This window comes from Myxine glutinosa, chromosome 4 (assembly GCF_964187855.1).
Source record: "Myxine glutinosa chromosome 4, kmMyxGlut1.1, whole genome shotgun sequence".
In the NCBI taxonomy this organism is placed as follows: domain Eukaryota; kingdom Metazoa; phylum Chordata; class Myxini; order Myxiniformes; family Myxinidae; genus Myxine; species Myxine glutinosa.
The window spans coordinates 185,937,887-185,960,243 of NC_136264.1; the positions used below are offsets into that span (position 1 = coordinate 185,937,887).

The window sequence follows — 22,357 nt, forward strand, 5'->3', positions numbered from 1 at the left end:
TGGGTTTGTCAGATTGTCCATTCAGAGAGAGAAAGTGATTGTGTGAGATTTATCAGGGTTGAAAGACATTCCAAGTGTTTGACCAGCTTGAGATTTTTGTCAACATCTGAAGAGAGGGAAGAAGCTGGTGCCTGTTTAGGATGAGGAAGGTCACAGCAGAGGGTGGTGTCATCATCAAATAGATAAAGAGGATTTTCGAGAGAGCGAGAGAGATCATTGATGAGGAATGGGACTGGGCCCAGAATACTGCCTTGCGGGATTCCCACCTTGACAGGGAGAGCAGATGAAATGATTCCGTTGAAATCCAAACATTAGTTATGAGAGTAGAGGAAGTCAGTGACCCATATGTGGAGTTGGACTTGGATTCCATAGGCAGAGAGTTTGGAGACCGAGACGGGATGCCAGAATGTATTGAAAGCTCGAGATATATTGTTCAGAGAGACGGCCCTGATGTCATGTTTGACATTGAGGGCCTCCATCCGTTGTTGGGTGAGTGGAAGCAGCATGTCCATGGTAGAGTAACCTGTTCTGAAACCAAACTGGTTATCTGAGATGATGTTGTTGGAGAAGAGGAAGGATTTCATTTCAACTGCGATGATGGATTTCATGTCCTTGCTGATGATTGCAAGTAAGCTGATAGGTCTGTAGTTAAGGGGATCCGTTTTTACACATTTTTACCGTAATGCAGTGTAATCTTTTTTTCATGTATGTTAAAAAAAAGTAATACGAATCCCTTCTTCCGTGCTGAGCTTGACCTACCTGTGTTTGGATGGTCAGCGAAAGTGAAAGATACACATCGCTGCCATTTGCTTTGCATTTGTCAGGTGAGCGATCTGCTTGCATTTGCCATTGAAGGTAAATTTCCGACTTGTCATTATGGTAGCCCAAGCCTTCGACCAGCAGTATTCTGTAAAATTTATACAAAGTAAAACTCCATATTATGTTGGTGGTGCTTCATATGCAGCCTGTGGCTGCTTGGCCCTATCATTTTCTGGGGGGCGTGGCTGTGCCACTGGTGCAACCATTACCCGTCAGCTGTTACTCATTTTTCTGACCTCGGAAGGATGACGGGCTGAGTTAACCCACCTGGTGGTAATTCAGCGGAATGACAGGGGCTCGAACCCAGGACCCTAATATCTCAAGCCAGCCACATTAACTGTTAGGCCAACACCAGGCTGTATTAGAGAGCTTCGTAAGCGAACCTCTATGGCAATTGCATGTATATGTAAATCCATTCAAAATTTAACTTTCATTTCAAATTTCACAAATTAGTTTTGGGAATTTTTCCCCATTCCCTTGGGAACACAATTGCATGTATATGTAAATCCATTCAAAATTTAACTTTCATTTCAAATTTCACAAATTAGTTTTGGGAATTTTTCCCCATTCCCTTGGGAACACAATTTCATGTCATTTCAAATGTCCCTTCCATGATCCGCCATCTTGTCCCTTCCATGATCCGCCATCTTGCTCACGTGATCTTGCTTTGGTCTGGCGCGACCGATAAATTATTTTCACCTGTTGATTAAAATCAATAAATTACAATATAGTACTGTACAGAACGGATTTTGAATTCGAAACCAGCTACACCGACTTCATTTAAGCCAGGTACACCGATTTCAGTTTTCCGCCATCCACACCGACTTCAGTTTTCCGCCAGCTACACCGACTTCTTTTAAGCCAGGTACACCGATTTCAGTTTTCCGCCATCCACACCGACTTCAGTTTTCCGCCAGCTACACAGACTTCATTTAAGCCAGGCGCACCGATTTCAGTACGTACCTGCCAGTCGGACCTACGTACCTGGTCCAGTCGACTAGAAGTCTAGACTATATAGCCTACAGGTAAGTAAGTCCTGCATTACTAAGTAAGTCCTATATAGGTAAGTCCTGCATTCTATCCCAATCTATCCATTCAATAAAATTAATTTGAATTTTAATTCTAAGCCCGAGATCAAACAACCTAGCCTAGCTAGGCCGAGGCCTACAGATGTTTGTGAGGGCTGCATACTTGATCGACTGACCATTGTTGACGAAGCCCTCACTCTACGCAATGCGTATTCATATTATTTTGAATATAGGATATTAGGATTGCCCACCTCATGTATGGCGCACCCATGACAGCCTCTTGAGATTCCAACTGGAGATCGCATCAGATTCTCCATTACAATGAAGCTCCTATGTTGTGTAAGATTGAACTATAAAAGTGATTTACAACGTTTTTCCAACGGTTATAGGCATGGATTTTGTAATGAAGATTGTATTTCTGGCCAGAGTGAGCACTTCAATGCCAGACCATTCTGCAGTTTTATAGGATAGCCGAGTGTGAGGCCTAGTCTCCTTTGGTTACCAATGTTTCTCATGTATTTAGCACTCGGCTACTGGTTGCATCATTTCTAGGGGCACGGCTATGCCGCTGAGGCGAATCCCTTTCTCCGTACAGCACGATTGGAATGTAAAATTTGGCCAGCACACCTTCACACAATGGCCTGATTATTTTCAACATGTACATTGCAGGAATGAAATGTAAAGCAGTGAATGCTTGCAGATGGAACAGCCAACTTTACTTTCCGTTATTGATGATTATAGTAAGCGTTCCCATCTGAATTTTCAAGACTGAAATATATATATTATATATCTACTATATAAGAGAGCAGTTGGTCTGTGTGTATGTCTGTATGTCTGTCTGTCTGTGTCGCCATTTTTCTCAGAGATGGCTGAACGGATCTTTGTCAAACCTTCAGAGGTTCATCAGTGAGTGTCTGGGAGTGTTTTAGGCAAAAAAAAAAGTTCGTTTTTTGGATTTAAAAAAAAATCGCTCTGTAGTGCCGAAGTCTTTTTTTTTATTAATGACAGTTATATACAAGTAAACATTTGCATAAATAAATACAAAACATTCACCAGACATTTGAACACAAATAATAAAATAATTTCAGAAGCAGTCGAAGTTGGTGGGAAGGCTTCTTCTTATTCCTGAACGTCATCATACTTAACTCAGAAACGTGATGAATGGCACATTCAGCAACATATATTCAACAAAAAAGGTGAAATGATGATTTGACATTGGTGTTGGATTCTGATTTGGATGTAATTGCTTTTCCATTGTATTTGCCCTCATTTCAAATATGTTAATGTTTCTTTTTCTCTTGAGCAACGCCGGGTACTCCAGCTATAAACACTTTTATACTTTACTCGGGGTACAAATACAACTTTGTCTGGGGGATAACATAGGCTTTGTGGCTGCGGCCTCATGCAGGGGAGTGGGGGGGCAGGAGAGGGACCTAAATTTTATCTATGTAAATGTGTACAGTGTAGCGCCACCTGTGATGGTGGCAGAGGGTGTTACAATTTCCTTTTTTTTTTTTTTTTTACCTGGGCAACACTAAGGTGAAAGCACTCTTTGCACAGGAAAAATTTTCCTCCTTGCCCCCCTCCCCTAAAACGGGGGGTGGGGGGATGTCAAAACAACCCGCCTCCCCCCAAGAGTGGCAATATTGGGGTTTTCCCATTACCTCTGATTGTGACCGCACCCCCTCCCCCCAAAAAAAACCAGGCTTACCTCACATTCATTACCGCTGCGTGGTCATATCTCACCACCCCACACCCCACACCATCATGCCTCACTACCCCTCCCCCAATCCCACATGGGTCCCTCACCCTCCTCATCGTCATGCCTCAACCCCTCCAAGGGTACCTCACCTCCTCCCAAATCGTCATGCCTCACCCCCACACCCCTCCCCCATATGGGCACCTCACCCCTCCACATTGGTATCACCCCCCCCCCCCACATCATCATGCCTCACCCCCACCCTTGCCCCACATGAGTACCTCACCCTCCCCACCCCTCCCCTCTCTACATGGGTAACTAACTTTCCCCTCCCCCCCAACCACATCGTCATGCCTCACCCCCACCCCAACAAGGGTATCCCCACCCCACCCACATATTCGTACATCTCATCTCTTCCATTCCCCAACCAGGTCGTACCGCCCCTCCCCCACCATTTTGTGATGCAAGACTGGCGTGAAAGGTTTTAAATGGTGACTGCACTTGCTACATATAACCCTGTCAGTGTCGCTTTACAAATATGTAGCACAGAGATTTTGGTGATTAATGGGAGTCAGCATGTGTGGGTTTTGCCTTCACTATTTGCCATAACCAAGGTGAGGGTTCTGCAAACTTGCTAGTTTACAGGTCATCAGCATGCTTAGTGAGCACGTCGATGACGGTTGAATACCGCAGTACTTGTCTGGCCTACATTTTGTCTGGCAGATCCTAATGGTTTCCACACTCACCACTCGGCTGTCTAGCCTGGGTTCAAATCTCGATTCACCTATAAAAGTGGCACCCTGGTGTTTTGCATGCAGGGTGAGGCATAGATGTGCGTGCGGGCCTGCAGGGCCTATTGAGGCATAGGCCTACTGCTCGTTGGTGGACGTTAAAGATCCCACTGTCTTTCGGGAAGAGTCCAAGAGTTGTTGCTGGGCCAAGACCCTGAGCAAGTTACAAATTACCGCCAGATTTGTCTTCAGTCGAACGTCAGGTCTGGCCATCCGGTTTGTGAAAGACTTGGGCCAAAAACATTGCACGGCCCACACGAGGTGGGAATAATTTTGGCCGTTAAACTGGTGATAGATTCCCATTGCTTACATTCGATGTCGTGTTCGGGCCATCTACATGTAGATTACATACACGTACATAACATTTTGTTAGACCCGATGTAATCTGTGCAAACTGTTTAGTGCAACCGTGTTAGATCTGTGACAGATGGGCCTTGTTGAGAGAGGTTGAAATAGTTGAGGTGCTTGAGAAGGCCAGGTCGTACACAGGAATACCTGTTCTGACACCAAGTTTTCTTTGCAGCACCGACAAGGAAGATCTGGAGCAGGTTCTGGACAACGTGCCTTCGGTTGCAGTGCACGCAGGTGAGTGAGCAGTCTTGAGGGATTGACAAAATGGCGATGGTGGACCGAGAGCGGTCGCCGCTAAAACGATGCATGACCAGTGGCTAAAAGGGTACAATGATGTCACTCTAGTAAAACTGAACAATGACTTCACACTCAAGTTAAAGGCTCTTGTATCGACAACTATTTCGCTCACAATCTTCCAGCTCCTTGTTTTTTGTTTTTTTTTGTTTTTTTTTGTATACTGAATCGAGGCTCGTGAAAGAGCTAACATTTACTTCACAAACAAATCAACCAGACAAACAAAATACCCCAAAAGAGGGAGTGGAAGACAAGATGGGGAGAGAAGGGGAAGCACACAAACACAACATTTGAGAGCAGGGAGATGTGTGGAAGGGAGAGGGCCCGGGGGGAGGAGGCATGGGAAGGGGGGGGGGGGGGAGAAGTATAAGACACCAAGGACTTCCTGGACAGAAGTTGGTATTTCAAAAAAGTGGAATTGGGGTGAAATTAGCGGGGGTAGAAAAGATCAAGGTTTTGGATGGGGGAAGATAAGAGATGGTGGTGAACAGCTGTTTTAAAGACTTGGAGGGTGGAGTGGGATTGAAGAGAGTGAGGGAGTTTGTTCCAGAGGCGGGAGAAAAGAGGAATGAAGGAGTGAAGGTGAGCAGAGAGTCTTGATTTTGGCAGTTTAACCATAAGAGGGTTGCAGGCAGCTCTTGTGCGACCTGTAGGAATATTTGCAGGACAGAGCCCAGAGAGAGCTGGGGGGGCAAGGCCAGAGAGGAGTCTGTAGAAGACGGAAAGACCACCAACCTGCCTGCGGTGAGTGAGTGAGAGGCCCTTGGAGTTAGCTTCATCGCGGGAGATTCCAATGATTCTGAATGCTTTGGTTTCAACAGTGTGAAGACGAGCTAGGTGTGAGGCAGGAGCACCAGCCCAGAGGGGAGAGCAGTATTCCATTGAGCTGCAGATGAAAGCCTTGTATGTGGTGAGGAGCTCAGGTGTGCCAAGGAAGGACTTCGCACAACGGAGGATGCCCAGTCGGCGACTGGCTTTGGAGGCCAGATTTGAAATGTGGTTTTCCCAGGAAAGATCATGGCAGATAGTGAGACCCAAAAGCTTGAGTGACAGAACTTCTTGGAGAGGATTATTCAGAAAGTGGATGGGAGGGTTGTCCAGTCGGTCTTTTCGGAGAGACATCGTAAGAGTGTGAGATTTGTCAGGATTGAAAGACATGTTCCACTTGTTTGCCCAGTCTGTGATTTTGTCAAGGTCTGCAGAGAGTGAGGAGGCTGCAGACAGCCGATCTGAGGGATGAAGAATGGAGCGACAGAGAGTAGAGTCATCAGCAAAGAGATCGAGAGGATTTTCAAGAGAGTCAGAGAGATCATTGATGAAGACCAGAAAAAGCACGGGGCCCAGAACACTGCCTTGTGGAACTCCAGCCTGAACAGGAAGAGGAGATGAGAGAAACCCATTCAGGGCCACACGTTGACTACGACTAGAGAGGAAGTCCACCTCTTGTTGCTTCTTCATAGTTCTTCCACCACTCAAATCAAGTGGATGTGCGACTGAATCCTCGCTCTATTCCTGGAACCTTCTATTGCATTGTTTGGTGTATTTTATCCACCTGCTGCTGTATGTGCAGACCAAAGGTGTATACAAGTTTTGTTTTACACATTAGTGTTAACTTGCTTTCCCATCAAACCTTTCATGTGGCTGTTAAAGAAGGATTGGCCTGTCTGGCATTGCCATCCCAGCATGCAACTCGTACTGGAATCCGAGGTTCAAATCCGTTATTCCGCATACTGTGTTTGTTACCCCCGCCAGATGAGAGGGTATTGCATTTGAGTCTGTCTGTCTGTCTGTCTGTTTGTCTGTTTGTCTGTTTGTCTGTTTGTTTATCCGCACAGAATAAATATGATTTTCTCTGCAACCGTTGGTCCGATTGACAGGAGATTTTCACCATAGGTGCAACTCCACCTGTAGAACTTTTAAAAGATAATTATGATGTCATAGGTCACGTGGTTCGACCGCCATCTTGGAAGAACCGAAAAAAATTGCACCTCCATATCTCCGAAAGCACTGAATAGAAAAAATTGAGACATGGCTCATTATAAAGAACTCTCCATGGGGAATAGAATATGTTAATGATGATGTCATAGGTGCCTCCATTATGACGTCATAATTCGACAAGTCCAAAACTTCATCCGATCAAGATGAAATTTATTGAGCATAATCTAGGAATAAATTAGTTTAGAAAAAAATTAATGATGTCATCGTTCACGTGGTTCGGCCGCCATATTTGTTTTTACACAAAAGCCTTAAAAACCACTGAAAATACATCCTGGCGAGGGTTTGCAATCTCTGATTGCTCTTTCTTGTTTCTTCCTTGTCACACACCCGACCTCTCCACCAAGTTTCGTCAGAATCCGATCATAACGTTTCGAGATATCATGTTGTATATTATTTTTGTGTGTGTGTGTGTATGGTTTTTTATTTATTTATTTATTTATTAAGTTTAGGAATGATAGAACAATGTATAATCATGCCCTGAGATTTAGACTCAAATGGACTTCACTTACATCCTTGTCTCATCAATAAATTGATCAAATTGTGTGATGCTCGATGGTTCAAGCGGCTGTTGACCTTTAATTTTGAGGTCATCACGTGTGTGCCATTGCCTTTCCATATGTGTCAGTGATTTATTGACTGACCAGAAGTGTTTTTAGGAAGTCGATTGCATTCGCCGTCGTGTGTGCTTGTTTTCATTGCCAATTAAACCCCGAGAGACAAGCGTGGAGTGATCGTGCTTGATGGAGCAAGGTTGGTCCACATTTCATTTTTAGTGTTGCTCTATTCGATTACTTAATACCCTCGCCAGACCAGGGGTCAGCGTATTGCATTTGGGTCCTTTTGTTTGCCTGTCTGCACATAATGTGCTAACATAGTGCTGCTTTTGTTATGTTCCGTCCGGAACGCTGATCTCCGTCTTCTACTGCCTCCTTTCTGGTCTTGCAGTCTCTGCTCTTTCTGTGCTTTCCCCCCCCCCATTTTCCCCCAGGTTTCTGCAGGGCGCACGTGGTCCACCATCAACCCCTCTAGTGAAACACATTCATAAGCACTGCTCACCTTCACGCAGTCGATCCTCTCCCCCCCCACACCCCCCCCCAACTGTAGAACCAATTTCTACATTCTCTTGAATCTTATTTTTCCCTCCAGGTTTTTTCTTCACCGCCATCTCCGATTGTCTCCAATCCAAAACCATGATCTTTTCTACCCTCCACCCCCACCTCCCACAAGCTCACCTTCCTTCCTGAGTTTGCTTCTGTTTCCACCTTGTCCACCCCTTGTGTCATCCCATACTCCACCTGCTTCCCCACACTCATTATTTTTTGTCCATGTCTCCCTCTATTGTGTCCTTCAACCTTGCTGTTTGTGTCTCCCCCCCTCACCCCCAATCCCCACTCTTTGTACTGTTCCATTCCATTTGTTCTGTTGCGTCCTGATCCGTTCAATGATCTCGCTCTTCCACAAGCCATGACTGTGTTTTCCAAAAAACAACGTAGGCCACAAAGACCACCTGTTAGTAGCCAGTATTACACGTTACCTTTTTTAAAACTCAATAAACCTATAATCATTATTCTGCCGATGGCGAGCAAAAGGAAGTTGAGGCTGTTTATTCCTGATATGTGAAACACCCTGCATCCCCATGCCTGTAGAAAACAGACTTTTTGTGATGCCGGACACATTTTCCATCTAATCATCATGTATCTTTGTTAAAAAAAAATTCTCCATGGGCAGGCGCTCCTATGTTGAAAGTTTTGTGTCAATCGCTCAAGCATTTGTGGAGAAAATGTATTTAAAAGCAAACAAGTCAGGAGATGACGATGGTTCACGAGCGAGCGGTATTCAATGACAAAGGTCAAAACCGACATTGAAAATATATAAATAGGAATGTATTATCTGTTATGAGACTAGTTAGCTACACAATACCGAAAATTCGGTTCGATTCCGACAACTTTGAAAATTTGACCTTTGTGACCTTGAAATGTCAAAACGAAGGTTACTGACCTTGAAATGAAATAGAAAATAATGTATAATCAGTTATGAGGTTAGTTAGCTACACAATATCGAAAATTCGGTTTGATTCCGACAACTTTGAAAATTTGACCTTTGTGACCTTCAAAGGTCAAAGGTCGAAGATTCTGAAATTTGTTGGAAAACTTGTATTTCATGATGTATGTGATAATATAAGATCATATACGACATTTCACCCTATCAGGAAGCGAACAATGTAATAAAACCATCAAAAATCTACTTTTTAAAATTTCGTGACCTTGTGACCTTCACCCTGGGGCGAAAATGAAAAATCGAGCTCAGTGGGGCTAGACACATGACATTGGCCTAACCAAATACCGAAACCCCTGTCAGATTCCACCAAACCCCTCGGAGAAGATGTAGCTTGAACTCGATCATGCATCGACTGATCATGCATCTTTTTCGGCGTGGCTCTGCCCACAATGGGCGTAATACGCCCACTCTAGACAGGACACAACTAGATCATGATACCAACCTCCCACCCAAGCTTCATCAAGATCAGCTGATATCATCGGGTAGTTATGCTGCGGACAGACAGACACACACCCATGTCGAATATAGTGGTCACTCTGTTTGATAACTCGTGAACCAATTAACGTGAAAAGGGGAGGGCCTCAGCCGATGTTCCACAACATGGTCAAGGATGGTTGTGGACGTCTATTACTAGTTATTAATTATGTAAAAGTAGAAGGAGAGTACATCTATAAAGTACAGGACACCCTATTACAATGTGAGCGTGTCTATAAAGTACGTACTTTTAGAATGTGAGTACATCTATAAAGTATGTACAATTTGAATGTGAGTACGTCTATAAAGTATGTACAATTTGAGTGTGTTCAAGTTGAATGTGAGTACGTCTATGAAGTATGTACAATTTCAATGTGAGTACGTCGATAAAGTATGTACAATTTGAATGAGTACGTCTATAAAGTATGTATAATTTGAATGTGAGTACGTCTATAAAGTATGTACAATTTGAATGTGAGTACGTCTATAAAGTATGTACAATTTGAATGTGAGTACGTCTATAAAGTATGTACAATTTGAATGTGAGTACGTCTATAAAGTATGTACAATTTGAATGTGAGTACGTCTATAAAGTATGTACAATTTGAATGTGAGTACGTCTATAAAGTATGTACAATTTGAATGTGAGTACGTCTATAAAGTATGTACAATTTGAATGTGAGTACGTCTATGAAGTATGTACAATTTGAATGTGAGTGTCTATGAAGGACGTTTATTAAAAATGTGAGTGTGTGGCGGACACAAAAGCCCACTGGCGTGGTGACATCATTCCACGCACCAAGTGGGCGGTGGCCACGTCCGAGTGGTAGGCGTGGCCTCATGAGAGACACCGGGCGCCCAGCCCGGAGCGGTACAGTGTTACAGTGTAGTCTTGAATAAAGGCGTTTATATGTTACCGCTTGTCCGCTTCCTCCTTACTCACAAGCAGCGCGCGTAACGCCGCGCTTTATTGGTGACCCTCGACGTTGGATCTGCCGGAGCGATCCTTCCACACGCGACGCCATCGCCATGGCCGCCTTCGTCAAACTTCCGGAATTTTGGGAGGCTCAGGCCGAAGTCTGGTTCGTCCAGGCCGAAGCCCAATTTCAGCTTCGGCACCTCACCGGCGATGACACGCGCTACTGCCACGTCGTCGCCTCCCTCGGGCCCGGCACGGCCGCTCGAGTTGTGTCCGTCCTTCGCCACCCACCGGACGGCCACAAGTACGAGGCACTCAAGCGGCTACTCCTAGCCACGTTCAGACTCACGGACGACGCACGGGCCGACCGCCTCCTGGATCTCCCCGAGCTCGGTGAGACGCGCCCGTCGGTCCGAATGGACCATATGCTGTCACTGTTGGGCGACGAAGCCCCCGGTTCGCTATTCCGGGCGCTTTTCCGTCGCCAACTTCCAGCGCAGGTTCGCCTCGCGTTGGCCGGGACCGGGCTAACGGAACCCCGAGCATTGGCGGCCGAGGCGGACAAGTACTTCGCCGCTTCGGACACGCGGGCGAGCGTTGGCGTGGCCGTCACGGCCTTCGACGCTGCTGTTCCACAGCATCATCTTCTACAGCACGCTGATGTTCCACAGCATCATCTTCTACAGCACGCTGTGGTTCAGCAGCATGCTGATACGCACCTCGTGAACGCCGCCACGCCCCGCCCACCGCCGCGGCGAAAACCGCCACCGCGGGGAAACCCGTCGACTCCACCGGCCTGGCGGAGCCAGCCGCGGTCCTCCAGCTCCACCACCTGGTGCTGGTTCCACGCCAAGTTCGGCCACGAAGCTCGGCGGTGTCATCCGCCGTGCTCCTTCAACGGGTCGGGAAACGCCCGGGCCGGCGCTCAATTGTGGCGATGAGCGCCGGCCGTTCGAGCAGCCTGCTGTTCATAACGGACACCTTCTCCGGGCGCCGTTACCTGTGCGACACGGGAGCACAGGTGAGTGTCATTCCCGCCGGCATGTCAGACAAGCACGCCGCGGGTGGGGGCCCCGCGCTGCTTGCCGCGAACGGGACGCCCATCCGTACGTACGGAAAACGCTGCCTCTCTCTGCGGTTTGGAGGGCAGGTTTTCCGATGGACGTTCGTCACCGCCGACGTGCCCATGGCACTGCTTGGCGCGGACTTCCTGTGCGCTAATGGGCTCCTGGTCGACGTCAAGCGCAGACGGCTTGTCCAGGCCGAGACGTTCAGCTCGCTCGCATGTGCGTTGCCCAGCTCAACGAGCGGCTTGCCGAACGATTCGGTTCCGGCCACGTTGGTCTGTACGCTTCCGGCAGCGGACGCATTCACCCGCCTCCTCGCCGGTTTCCCGGCCCTCACGCGGCCCACCTTTTCGGCGGGGGCCGTCAAGCACGGGGTGGCCCATCACATCCCCACCGTCGGGCCACCGGTCTACGCCCGGGCACGCCGCCTCGAGCCGACGAAGCTGGCGGTGGCAAAAGCGGAGTTCGCTACCCTGGAGCGACTCGGCATCGTTCGGCGCTCAGAGAGCGCTTGGGCGTCGCCGCTGCACATCGTGCCGAAGCCCGGCGGGGGATGGCGACCGTGCGGGGACTATCGCCGTCTCAATGACGCCACGACTCCCGACCGCTACCCCGTCCCCCACATTCAGGACTTTTCCGCCCGTTTGGCGGGCAGGTCCTTCTTCTCGAAGGTGGACCTCATACGCGGCTACCATCAGGTCCCCGTCAGGCCGGAGGACGTCCCGAAGACGGCGGTCATCACGCCATTCGGACTCTTCGAGTTCCTGCGCATGCCCTTCGGTCTGAAGAATGCGGCTCAGGCGTTCCAGCGACTGATGGACAGCGTCCTGCGCGACTTGGATTTTGTCTACGTCTACCTGGACGATATCCTCGTCGCCAGCGCGTCCCGCGAAGAGCACCTACGCCACCTCCGCACGCTCTTCGAACGCCTGGGCCAGCATGGCCTGATTGTGAACCCCGCAAAGTGCCGGTTCGGCGCCGCCACAATCGATTTTCTGGGGCACCGTGTCACCAGGCACGGAGCCGTCCCCCTGCCGGCCAAGGTGGAGGCGGTGAAGGGGTTTCCGCGCCCCCGCACGATCAGAGGGCTGCAGGAGTTCCTGGGCATGGTGAACTTTTACCATCGGTTCCTGCCCCGTATCGCCCAGCTCCTGCGCCCCCTGCACGAAGCTCTCCGAGGTAAGCCGGGCAAAGGCGACGTTACCTGGACCGAGCAGATGCACACGGCGTTCACGGGCGCGAAGCTCGCCTTGGCTAACGCCACCATGCTCGCGCACCCGGCGCCCGATGCACCGATCGCCCTCACCACCGATGCCTCGGACTACGCGGTGGGCGCGGTGCACGAGCAATGGGTGCGTGGAGCTTGGCAACCGCTGGCGTTCTTTAGCCGGCAGCTTCGCCCGCCCGAACGCCGTTACAGTACCTTCGACCGCGAGTTGCTCGGACTTCACTTGGCGGTCAGGCACTTCCGCCATCTGCTCGAGGGCCGGGCGTTCACTGCCTTCGTCGACCACAAGCCGCTGATCTTCGCGATGGGCAAGGTCACCGAGCCGTGGTCGGCCCGGCAGCAGCGTCACCTCTCGGCCGTGTCCGAGTACACGACGGACATCCAGCACGTCGCGGGGAAGGACAACCCGGTGGCGGATTGCCTTTCCCGGGCCGTCGCCCACGCAGTCCACCTCGGCATCGACTATGCCCGGATGGCAGCGGACCAGGCCGCTGACCCCGACGTCCAGGCCTTGCGGACCGCCGTCACGGGCCTCCGCGTCACCGAGGTGCCGTTCGACGGCGCGGGCGCAGCCCTCTTGTGCGACGTCTCCCTCGGGCGTCCTCGCCCCATTGTGCCCGCGGGCTGGCAGCGCCAGGTGTTTGACGCCATCCACGGCCTGTCCCACCCGGGCGCGAGGGCCTCCCAAAGGCTGATCGCCGACAAGTTCGTCTGGCATGGCCTCCGGAAGGCCGTCCGCGGCTGGGCCAGGACATGCCTCGCGTGCCAGCGCGCCAAGGTGCACCGGCACACCCAGGCCCCGTTGGCCCCGTGCACGGTGCCGGAACGCCGGTTTGACCACGTCCACGTGGACCTGGTGGGACCTCTGCCCCCCTCGCGGGGTTTCACCCACGTCCTCACCATGGTGGACCGCACCACCCGGTGGCCGGAGGCCGTGCCCTTGGCGTCGACAACGGCGGCCGATGTCGCGCAGGCTTTCATCGCCACCTGGGTCGCCCGGTTCGGCGCCCCCTCAGACATCTCATCCGACCGCGGCCCCCAGTTCACCTCGGAGCTCTGGGGGGCGGTTGCGCAGGGGCTCGGGGTCCGGCTGCACCGAACCACGGCCTACCACCCCCAGGCTAACGGCCTGTGTGAGCGATTTCACCGCTCATTGAAGGCCGCGCTCCGGGCCACCCTCCGCGACGGCGGCTGGGTCGACAGGCTCCCCTGGGTCCTGCTGGGCCTCCGGACGGCGCCCAAGGAGGACCTGCGCGCATCCGCGGCGGAGTTGGTCTTCGGGCAACCGCTGCGGGTGCCGGGCGAGTTCCTCCCCGACTCCACGGCACCATGGTCCGCGGCACAGCAGCGCTCCGCTCTGCAAGAGACCGCCCAGAGGTTCGCCCCGGTGCCAACGGCATGCCACGGGCACCCACCGACGCACGTCGCCCCGGAGCTTCGCACGGCGGAGTACGTCTTCGTCCGCCACGATGCCCATCGGACACCACTGCGGCCCCCGTACGACGGGCCTTTCCGCGTGCTGGAGACCGGGGCGAAGCACTTCACCCTGGACATCGGCGGTACTCCTGACCGCGTTTCGGTAGACCGCCTCAAGCCGGCCCACCTCGATGTGGACCATCCACCGCCAGTGGCCCGACCCCCACGTCGGGGCCGCCCTCCTGCGGGCGGACCCCCGGCACCGCCCAGCCCCACCGCCACGCCGCCCCCCGGTCCTGCACCCATCCCAGGAGCAGCCAGGGGCATCCCACCTGGCATCCCTGCACCCCGGACGCCGCCGATCGCCAGGGGGCGCTTCGGCCGGGTCATTCGTCTGCCCCGCAAACTGGCCCTCCAGGTGCGCGGGAATTCTGGGGGGGCGCGTGTGGCGGACACAAAAGCCCACTGGCGTGGTGACATCATTCCACGCACCAAGTGGGCGGTGGCCACGTCCGAGTGGTAGGCGTGGCCTCATGAGAGACACCGGGCGCCCAGCCCGGAGCGGTAGCGGTACAGTGTTACAGTGTAGTCTTGAATAAAGGCGTTTATATGTTACCGCTTGTCCGCTTCCTCCTTGCTCACAAGCAGCGCGCGTAACGCCGCGCTTTAAGTGCATCTTTAAAGTATGTGCTATAAAAATATGTTGACGTCAATAAAATCCATACGATTGGAACATGAATCTCTGCAATATAACCGACAAGGTCTTTTTGTCCGCTGTATGAACATAAACCGATGTCGTCGATGCATGATCTACAAACCACACAAACACCACACAAAAGTCCTGGCGATGGTCTGCAATCTGTTGCTCTTTCTCGGTCCATTTTGTATCGGTGTCAGCATTCATTTATGTCCATTTACTTCCTATTACAGGAAATTTATTGATGTCGTGTGCAAATATGAGACCCTGCTATTGGAGGCCAATAAAATGATGACAGATCTCCCGGTGAAGAATATATTTATTACACATACAACGATTAATCGATGCTTACAATTTCACCTTTCTACTTTTCCTGAACACAAAATCCTCGATTAATGTCGTCATACTTCGTATTTCGTTCTAAGTCCTTCTCGATTAAGATGATGGCCAGATATGACTGTACTGTGACATTGTCGAGCATAAGTAGCTCTTCATGAGCTTCAGCCTTGAGAAAGAGCGTTCTGCTGATGCAACGGTTCCAGGCGTCGTCAGTAACACTCTCAGGGCCACGTGTACATTTGGGTAATTGTCGATGAGTGAGATTTTGGTTGGTGATAGTGAGTGTGTGAGTGAGATACACCTCAGTGGTTCTAGCGGTCACATCTTTCCAACGCAGAAGCTCGAGTTCCTCCAGCAGCTCAATAGGTTCCAGATCACTTGTGTTCAAATTATTTAGCAGGATATGTATGTTGTTATGGCCTTTTATAAGATCATTGTCACTTAAAGATCTCTTGTGATATTGCATGGCTGTAGGACGTAGCAAGTCGATTTGGACAAGTATATCGTACCAGATGACCAGATGTACGAGAAATCTGAAAGTCCCCACTTCCTTCACCAGAGACATCCCTCACTATAACATGTCGCATCCATTCCTTTAGCAGCATCAGCAACACTCGGTGATCAGCCTTTCTCTTCTGGAGTTGATAGCGCACGACCTTGACGGACTCAGTTTCACATTCCCATCGCGTTTCGGAAAGTGATTTCACGGCAATATATGTGTGTTGCTTTGGAATGTCCGCAGGAGTGGCTTAGTATGTCTTTTGAATGTGAGTATGTACAGGCTCAATGTGAGTATGTACTCACGTTCAATCTATGTGTAGAAGCAGCAATAAAATGTGCACGGCCACTGTATTAAGCCGCAAACTAATATGGACACTACAGAGCACTGAGCAGCATCGGAAACCACAACGTTGAGTCTGAGCACTGCAGGGGACATGTACAGTGCATTCAGAAAGTATTCAGACCCCTTCACTTTTTTCACATTTTGTTATGTTGCAGCCTTATGCTGAAATCGTTTAAATTCATTTTTTCCCTCATCAATCTACACTCAATACCCCATAATGACAAAGAGAAAACAGGATTTGAGAAAGTTTTGCAAATTTATTAAGAATAAAAAAACTGAAATATCACATTGACATAAGTATTCATATCCTTAACTCAGTACTTAGTTGAAGCATCTTTGGCAGCGATTACAGCCTCGAGTCTTCTTGGGTATGACGCGACAAGCTTTGCACACCTGGATTTGGGGATTTTCTGCCATTCTTCTCTGCAGATCCTCTCAAGCTCTGTCAGGTTGGATGGGGACCGTTGGTGGACAGCCATTTTCAGGTCTCTCCAGAGATGCTCGATTGGGTTCAAGTCAGGGCTCTGGCTGGGCCACTCAAGGACCTTCACAGAGTAGTCCCTAAGCCACTCCTGCGTTGTCTTGGCTGTGTGCTTGGGGTCATTGTACTGTTGGAAGGTGAACCTTCGGCCCAGTCTGAGGTCCTGAGCGCTCTGTTTCAAGTTTTCATTTAGGATATCTCTGTACTTTGCTCCGTTCATTGTTCCCTCAACCCTGACCAGTCCCCCAGTCCCTGCTGCTGAAAAACACCCCCACAGCATGATGCTGCCACCACCATGCTTCACCGTTAGGATGGTGTTGGGCAGGTGATGAGCGGTGCCTGGTTTCCTCCAGACATGACGCTTAGAATTGAGGCCAAACGGTTCAATCTTGGTTTCATCAGACCACAGAATCTTGTTTCTCACAGTCTGAGAGTCCTTCAGGTGCTTTTTTGCAAACTCCAAGCGGGCTTTCATGTGTCTTTCACTGAGGAGAGCCTTCCGTCTGGCCACTCTGCGATAAAGCCCAGATAGGTGGAGTATTGCAGTGATGGTTGTCCTTCTGGAAGCTTCTCCCATCTTCACACAGGATCTCTGGAGCTCAGCCAGAGTGACCATCGGGTTCTTGGTCACCTCTCTTACCAAGGCCCTTCTCCCCCGACTGCTCAGTTTGCCCGGGCAGCCAGCTCTAGGAAGAGTCCTGGTTGTTCCAAACTTCTTCCATTTAAGAATTACTAGGGCATGCCCGTACTATATATATATCTAAAATTATATCCCCCCCCTCTATTTACATGAAATGGTTTGGGTCATGAAATGTTTTGGTCCATTCGCAACGCCAAAGCGAACGGCGAACGCCTTACATGAAATGGTTTGGTTCATGAAATGTTTTGGTCCATTCGCAACGCCAAAGCGAACGGCGAACGGCTTGCGAGTACAGTGACAATCCCCCCCCCCCCCCTCTATTTACATGAAATGGTTTTAATTAGTTTTAAAACATAGTTTAACGCCAACATATGGCATGCCCGTACCCGTACTATCCGTAATGGCGCACGCTCTCACAGGAGCTCCGGAAGGTCGCATATCGCAGGAAAGCGAAAGAATCGCAAATTAGTTTTAATTAGTTTTAAAACATCGTTTAACGCCAACATAGCGCCAACATAGTTTGCCGACGGGAAATAAATGAATACGCTCTCAAATGTGCCATCCGAGGCAGAGTCTGTTCGCCACGTTCGGCACACGTGATAGCTCGCTGCTCTCTGATTGGTTGAATCGTTTTTTGGACATAGCTCGGTAACTACTTCTGCGATTAATTTAAAACCTTGAAAAGGCACATCCTCGGGTCCCCAGCAATATACCTGGCAAGTTTCAAGTATATCGGACCGGTAGTTGTCGAGAAACAGCGGTCACAGACAAACATACATACAAACATACAAACATACAAACATACAAACATACAAACATACACACAGAGATTGCTGGAATTATAGATAGATGGAGGCCACTGTGCTCTTAGGAACCTTCAATGCAGCAGAAATTTTTTTGTAGGCTTCCCCAAATCTGTGCCTCGACACAATCCTGTCTCTGAGCTCTGCAGGCAGTTCCTTCGACCGCATGGCTTGGTTTTTCCTCTGATATGCATTGTCAGCTGTGAGACCTTATATGGACAGGTGTGTGCCTTTCCAAATCATGTCCAATCAATTGAATTTACCACAGGTGGACTCAAATCAAGGTGTAGAAACATCTCCAAGATGATCAAGAGAAATGGGAGGCACGTGAGCTAAATTTCAAGTGTCGTAGCAAAGGGTATGAATACTGATGTCAATGTGATATTTCAGTTTTTTCTTTTTAATAAATTTGCAAAACTTTTTAAAATCCTGTTTTCTCTTTGTCATTATGGGGTATTGAGTGTAGATTGATGAGGGAAAAATGAATTTGAACGATTTCAGCATAAGGCTGCAACATAACAAAATGTGAAAAAAGTGAAGGGGTCTGAATACTTTCTGAATGCACTAATTCTCAAGGGTTCATCTATAGAATCTGAACCTGAACATTGGAATGTTTTCTTTTCATGGTGCTGCCATTGCCGTACCCCTGGCCTCTGCAGTTGGACAAAAGCAGACCAAAGCGGTGCAATATTTCCCATTTTGTTAGTCTCACACCGGTAGTGTATTTCACAACAAAAAGAGAGGAACGCATATTTTAGACACCTCCATCTTGCACGCGAACAACAAAGTTGCTCTTAGTGGCCGATATCTGGCTTGCAGTCGAGCATCACCGAGTAATACTTGCAATTTGCAACACGTGCAAGTATTTCACTTCTAAATTTGTTGGCTAATATTCCTTGGAGCTCGTACTGAATATCTGCACTCCGATAGTTATCTCGTTTTTCCCTGGTTGACGATTTTCTACCATCCTCTTGCATGATTGAGTCGAATGTATCTGTATAAGAGCAATTGTGCTTTTAGGATGTAAATCGCGATTGTATTAGATGGTGTACAATTCTGTGTGGGACATAGATGTTAGTGCACGCGCCTTGCAAGTGAGAGGACCCGGGTTCTATTTCCAGCCAGGTTGAAACTTAAGGCAAGTGTCCCAACTCCAAATGAATCTGCAAGTAGGAAGCTGTTAGTCGATTGGCCCGATGTTGAACATGTCCTCAACCTTTTCACGGACATACATTCAGCAATCTTGTTCAAACGGCACACAGGTAATGAATGATGCGTTGAATATGCACATCATGTTTTTTCGAGATCAGATCCAAGATGGCCGACTGGTGGCCATTTTGATACCTGAACATGTCCCCATCCATTTCTCAGACATGCATGGATCGATTTTGCTCAAACTTGGCACAGACGAAACACGTGAGTATACATTTGCAGAAGATTTTATTTTCTTATCCGACCAAATATGGCCGACTGACAGCCTTTGACTCTGCACAGCAACATTACTAAAACCACGGCGGGGCTATGACATTTTCTGTCTTTTTCTTCTTGTTTTATTCAACATTGATGATTTTATTGCTATTGGATTTGCCACATGATGGGAATATTTGAGCGCATGTGGTTTTCACAGCTATGAGTGAATACAGTAAAAATTGAGTCCACTCACTTACCTCAACCACGTGAAAACTTCTTCAAAAGCAAATACTGGATCAGATCTGCCCTGTCTAACTGTTGTCGTTTGTCCCCTGTACTGTTAACCGTATCATGAGTCTGCTGTGTTTTCTTAATGGGACATACTTGGTCCTGTTGTATCCTTAACCTCTGACACCAAAGGTGGACTGTTTGGCTGTTTGTTTGTTTGTGAGCAGGATATCTCAAAATTATGGATGGATTTGGACAAGATTTGGTGGACAGGTTTGGTGTGTGACATGCACAAATTGATTAGATTTTGGTGAAGATCTGGATCTGGATACTGGAATTTTTTTATGTGTTTCCATACCATTGAGGAATGGGGCCAAAGTGACATATACAGTCGCATGATATTTCAAAAAGTTGTGGCTGGATTATAACAAAACTTGGTGGATGAGTTGGGTAGGTGACAAGAACAAAGTGATTAGATTTTGGTTAAGGTCCAGGTGCAAATCCGACCTATCAGTGGGATAAACAAGACCGATAGTCTAACAACGGCGTAGCCGGCTATCTGATACATTAGTTGAAGAGGACAGTATGACCTGGTGGGGATACCAGTTCGCAGTTAGCAAATAATGCAAGTATTTTTTTTTTTCCAATAAATTCCACATTCCTGTGCCACCTTCAGTCGAACATCAGGCATTGACAGCAGGTTCGTAAAGGATATGGATTTTAAAAAAAATGTCCCGAGTCTGCATGTTGCTATATCCAGTCAATGGCGAATCTGCAAATAGGGAATCCGCGAATGTCACGGATGGAAACCCTTACGTCATTTCCTCATTCTGCTTCAAACTCGTATTGTCTCTATTTTCATTCCAAATAGCATCATTCATCATTCCAATCACAAATTAATACTATATTATTAATATATCAAAATATAATGTTAAATCACGATTGTATTGAGATATTATCAAACCAGCGAACCGTTATCATCTGTTCAAAATTATAATTGTATTGGGGAATTTCTGAAACCTCCTACCTACCTTACGACACCCGCTGGGACCCCAAAACGTTCTGCAGAAGGTTATTATATTTCGTTTTAGTAAAATATACAACTGTAATGGTTACTAAACGTGTCTCCGTCATGTGACCAGATTCTCAGCTCTGATTGGTGGACGTTTGTGAGGGACATACATACATACATACATACATACATACATACACTGGACGGACAGACAAACGCTGTTCCAGATGACATTGCCCTAATCCCTATGTGCTATGTCGTAAAAACATGAACTGTTGAGTCTGGTGGAGGTATTCCTTCAACAAAGTGCCATTCTTGCTCACGCGTGTTTGGCTAGGCCTCAGCTAGGCCAAGCAAGCTGAGGCCCAGATAAACAAACTTAAAATTGCTACAACGGGACAAAGTAAGCACATCGAAGCAGGCATGGAAGGATAAAACTGGACAGGTGTGTGCGTTTGCATAGAGTTGAACCTTGGGAAGTGAAACAAGCGGTTGTTTTCTTCTTCTTTTTTTTTCATTATAGCAAGGGTTCATTACAATGATAAGACCAACAAAATGATTCCTTCCAATGCCAAACATGACTGTGGGTAGCATCATTTGCTGGGGGCGTGGCTGTGCAGGTGATATAGTGGAGTAGGTTAGAGTAGGAATTTGTAATTTGTTCAGGGTGCTGGCGAAAGCTCGCCTCCTCTTCATGAAGGACACCGTGAGACCAACTAATGCGAGCAAAGGGAACACCTAGTTTAATGTGCATCCGAGGGACGGCACACACATTGTGATGAAGTGCCAGGGTGAGGGTTTATAGCTGGGCTGACATTCAAACCCAGGATAGACAGCTCAGTGGTGAGTATGTACCTCTATGCTATCCTGGCAGCCCAGAATAACAACAGACAAAATACTATAAACATGGCTGAATGATGATGTAGTACATGCTGAAGTAAGTGAGAGCACAGGGAAAATGAAGTTTATTATCAGTAATCAAGGCCATCCAACATAAAATTCAAAATAATCTTATCACCTGTCACAACCAAGGTGAATGTCGGAGGTGATTTTCGTGAATCGATTCCCAAGCCTCAAGTCTCAATCTTCTTTTTTTTTCAAATGAAATCATCAATTTTACTTTGGATTTGTTTAATCCCAGCTGCTTGAAATATTGATTTCTGTTTAGCCAGGTATGACCGAGGCTACAAACAATGCGGCCAACATGTGTGCAGTGTAGTACGAGGTGATCACCTGTCGGTCACCTGTGCAACGCACATAGTGACACAAGTGACCTACATTTTCGAGGACATTCCTAAAATAGCTCCGGGACTGCTTAGCGACTCTCAGTGGTGCAGTATGTTGACATGTGGTTTGTACAGTTGTTAGGTCTGTGTCTGTCCGCAGATATGTTTAGACAAAAGTCAATAGATCTGGCTTAATGGAAAATCTAAAGTGGGGTGTGTTCTGCAATGCACCCCTTCTAAATGAGTTTAACCTTTATTCAGGGTTGTTAAATAAATAGCGTGGGTTATTTTACGTTTGGGGTTAATACTGGATAAGTTACAGTGGAATCAAATTGCCCTTCAATAATAACTCCTCGTGTTGATTAAACATAACATGTCGTTCCCTCGGGGTCTTGTTGTATGAACGCGCAACATATTTTGTGGATAACTTATTTTGACCCCTGTAACAATGTTCCTTTGCTACGTTAATAACTAGACACTTACCGGTACCTGCTTACTATTTTTATTTATAACTCGCAAACAAAAGTACCTGGCG

The 22,357-nt window shown here is 48.2% G+C and overlaps 1 protein-coding gene across 4 annotated transcripts in view; it reads left to right on the forward strand.

The window, feature by feature from the left end:
- LOC137425562 (uncharacterized) overlaps positions 1-22,357 on the forward strand; it is a 54,072-nt gene that overhangs the window by 15,042 nt on the left and 16,673 nt on the right. For all 4 annotated transcript variants that reach the window (XM_068114115.2, XM_078776801.1, XM_078776799.1 and 1 more), the window contains exon 3: positions 4,861-4,922. In XM_068114115.2, the coding sequence (XP_067970216.2) occupies positions 4,861-4,922 (62 nt within the window). The remainder of the gene's footprint in view (positions 1-4,860; positions 4,923-22,357) is intronic.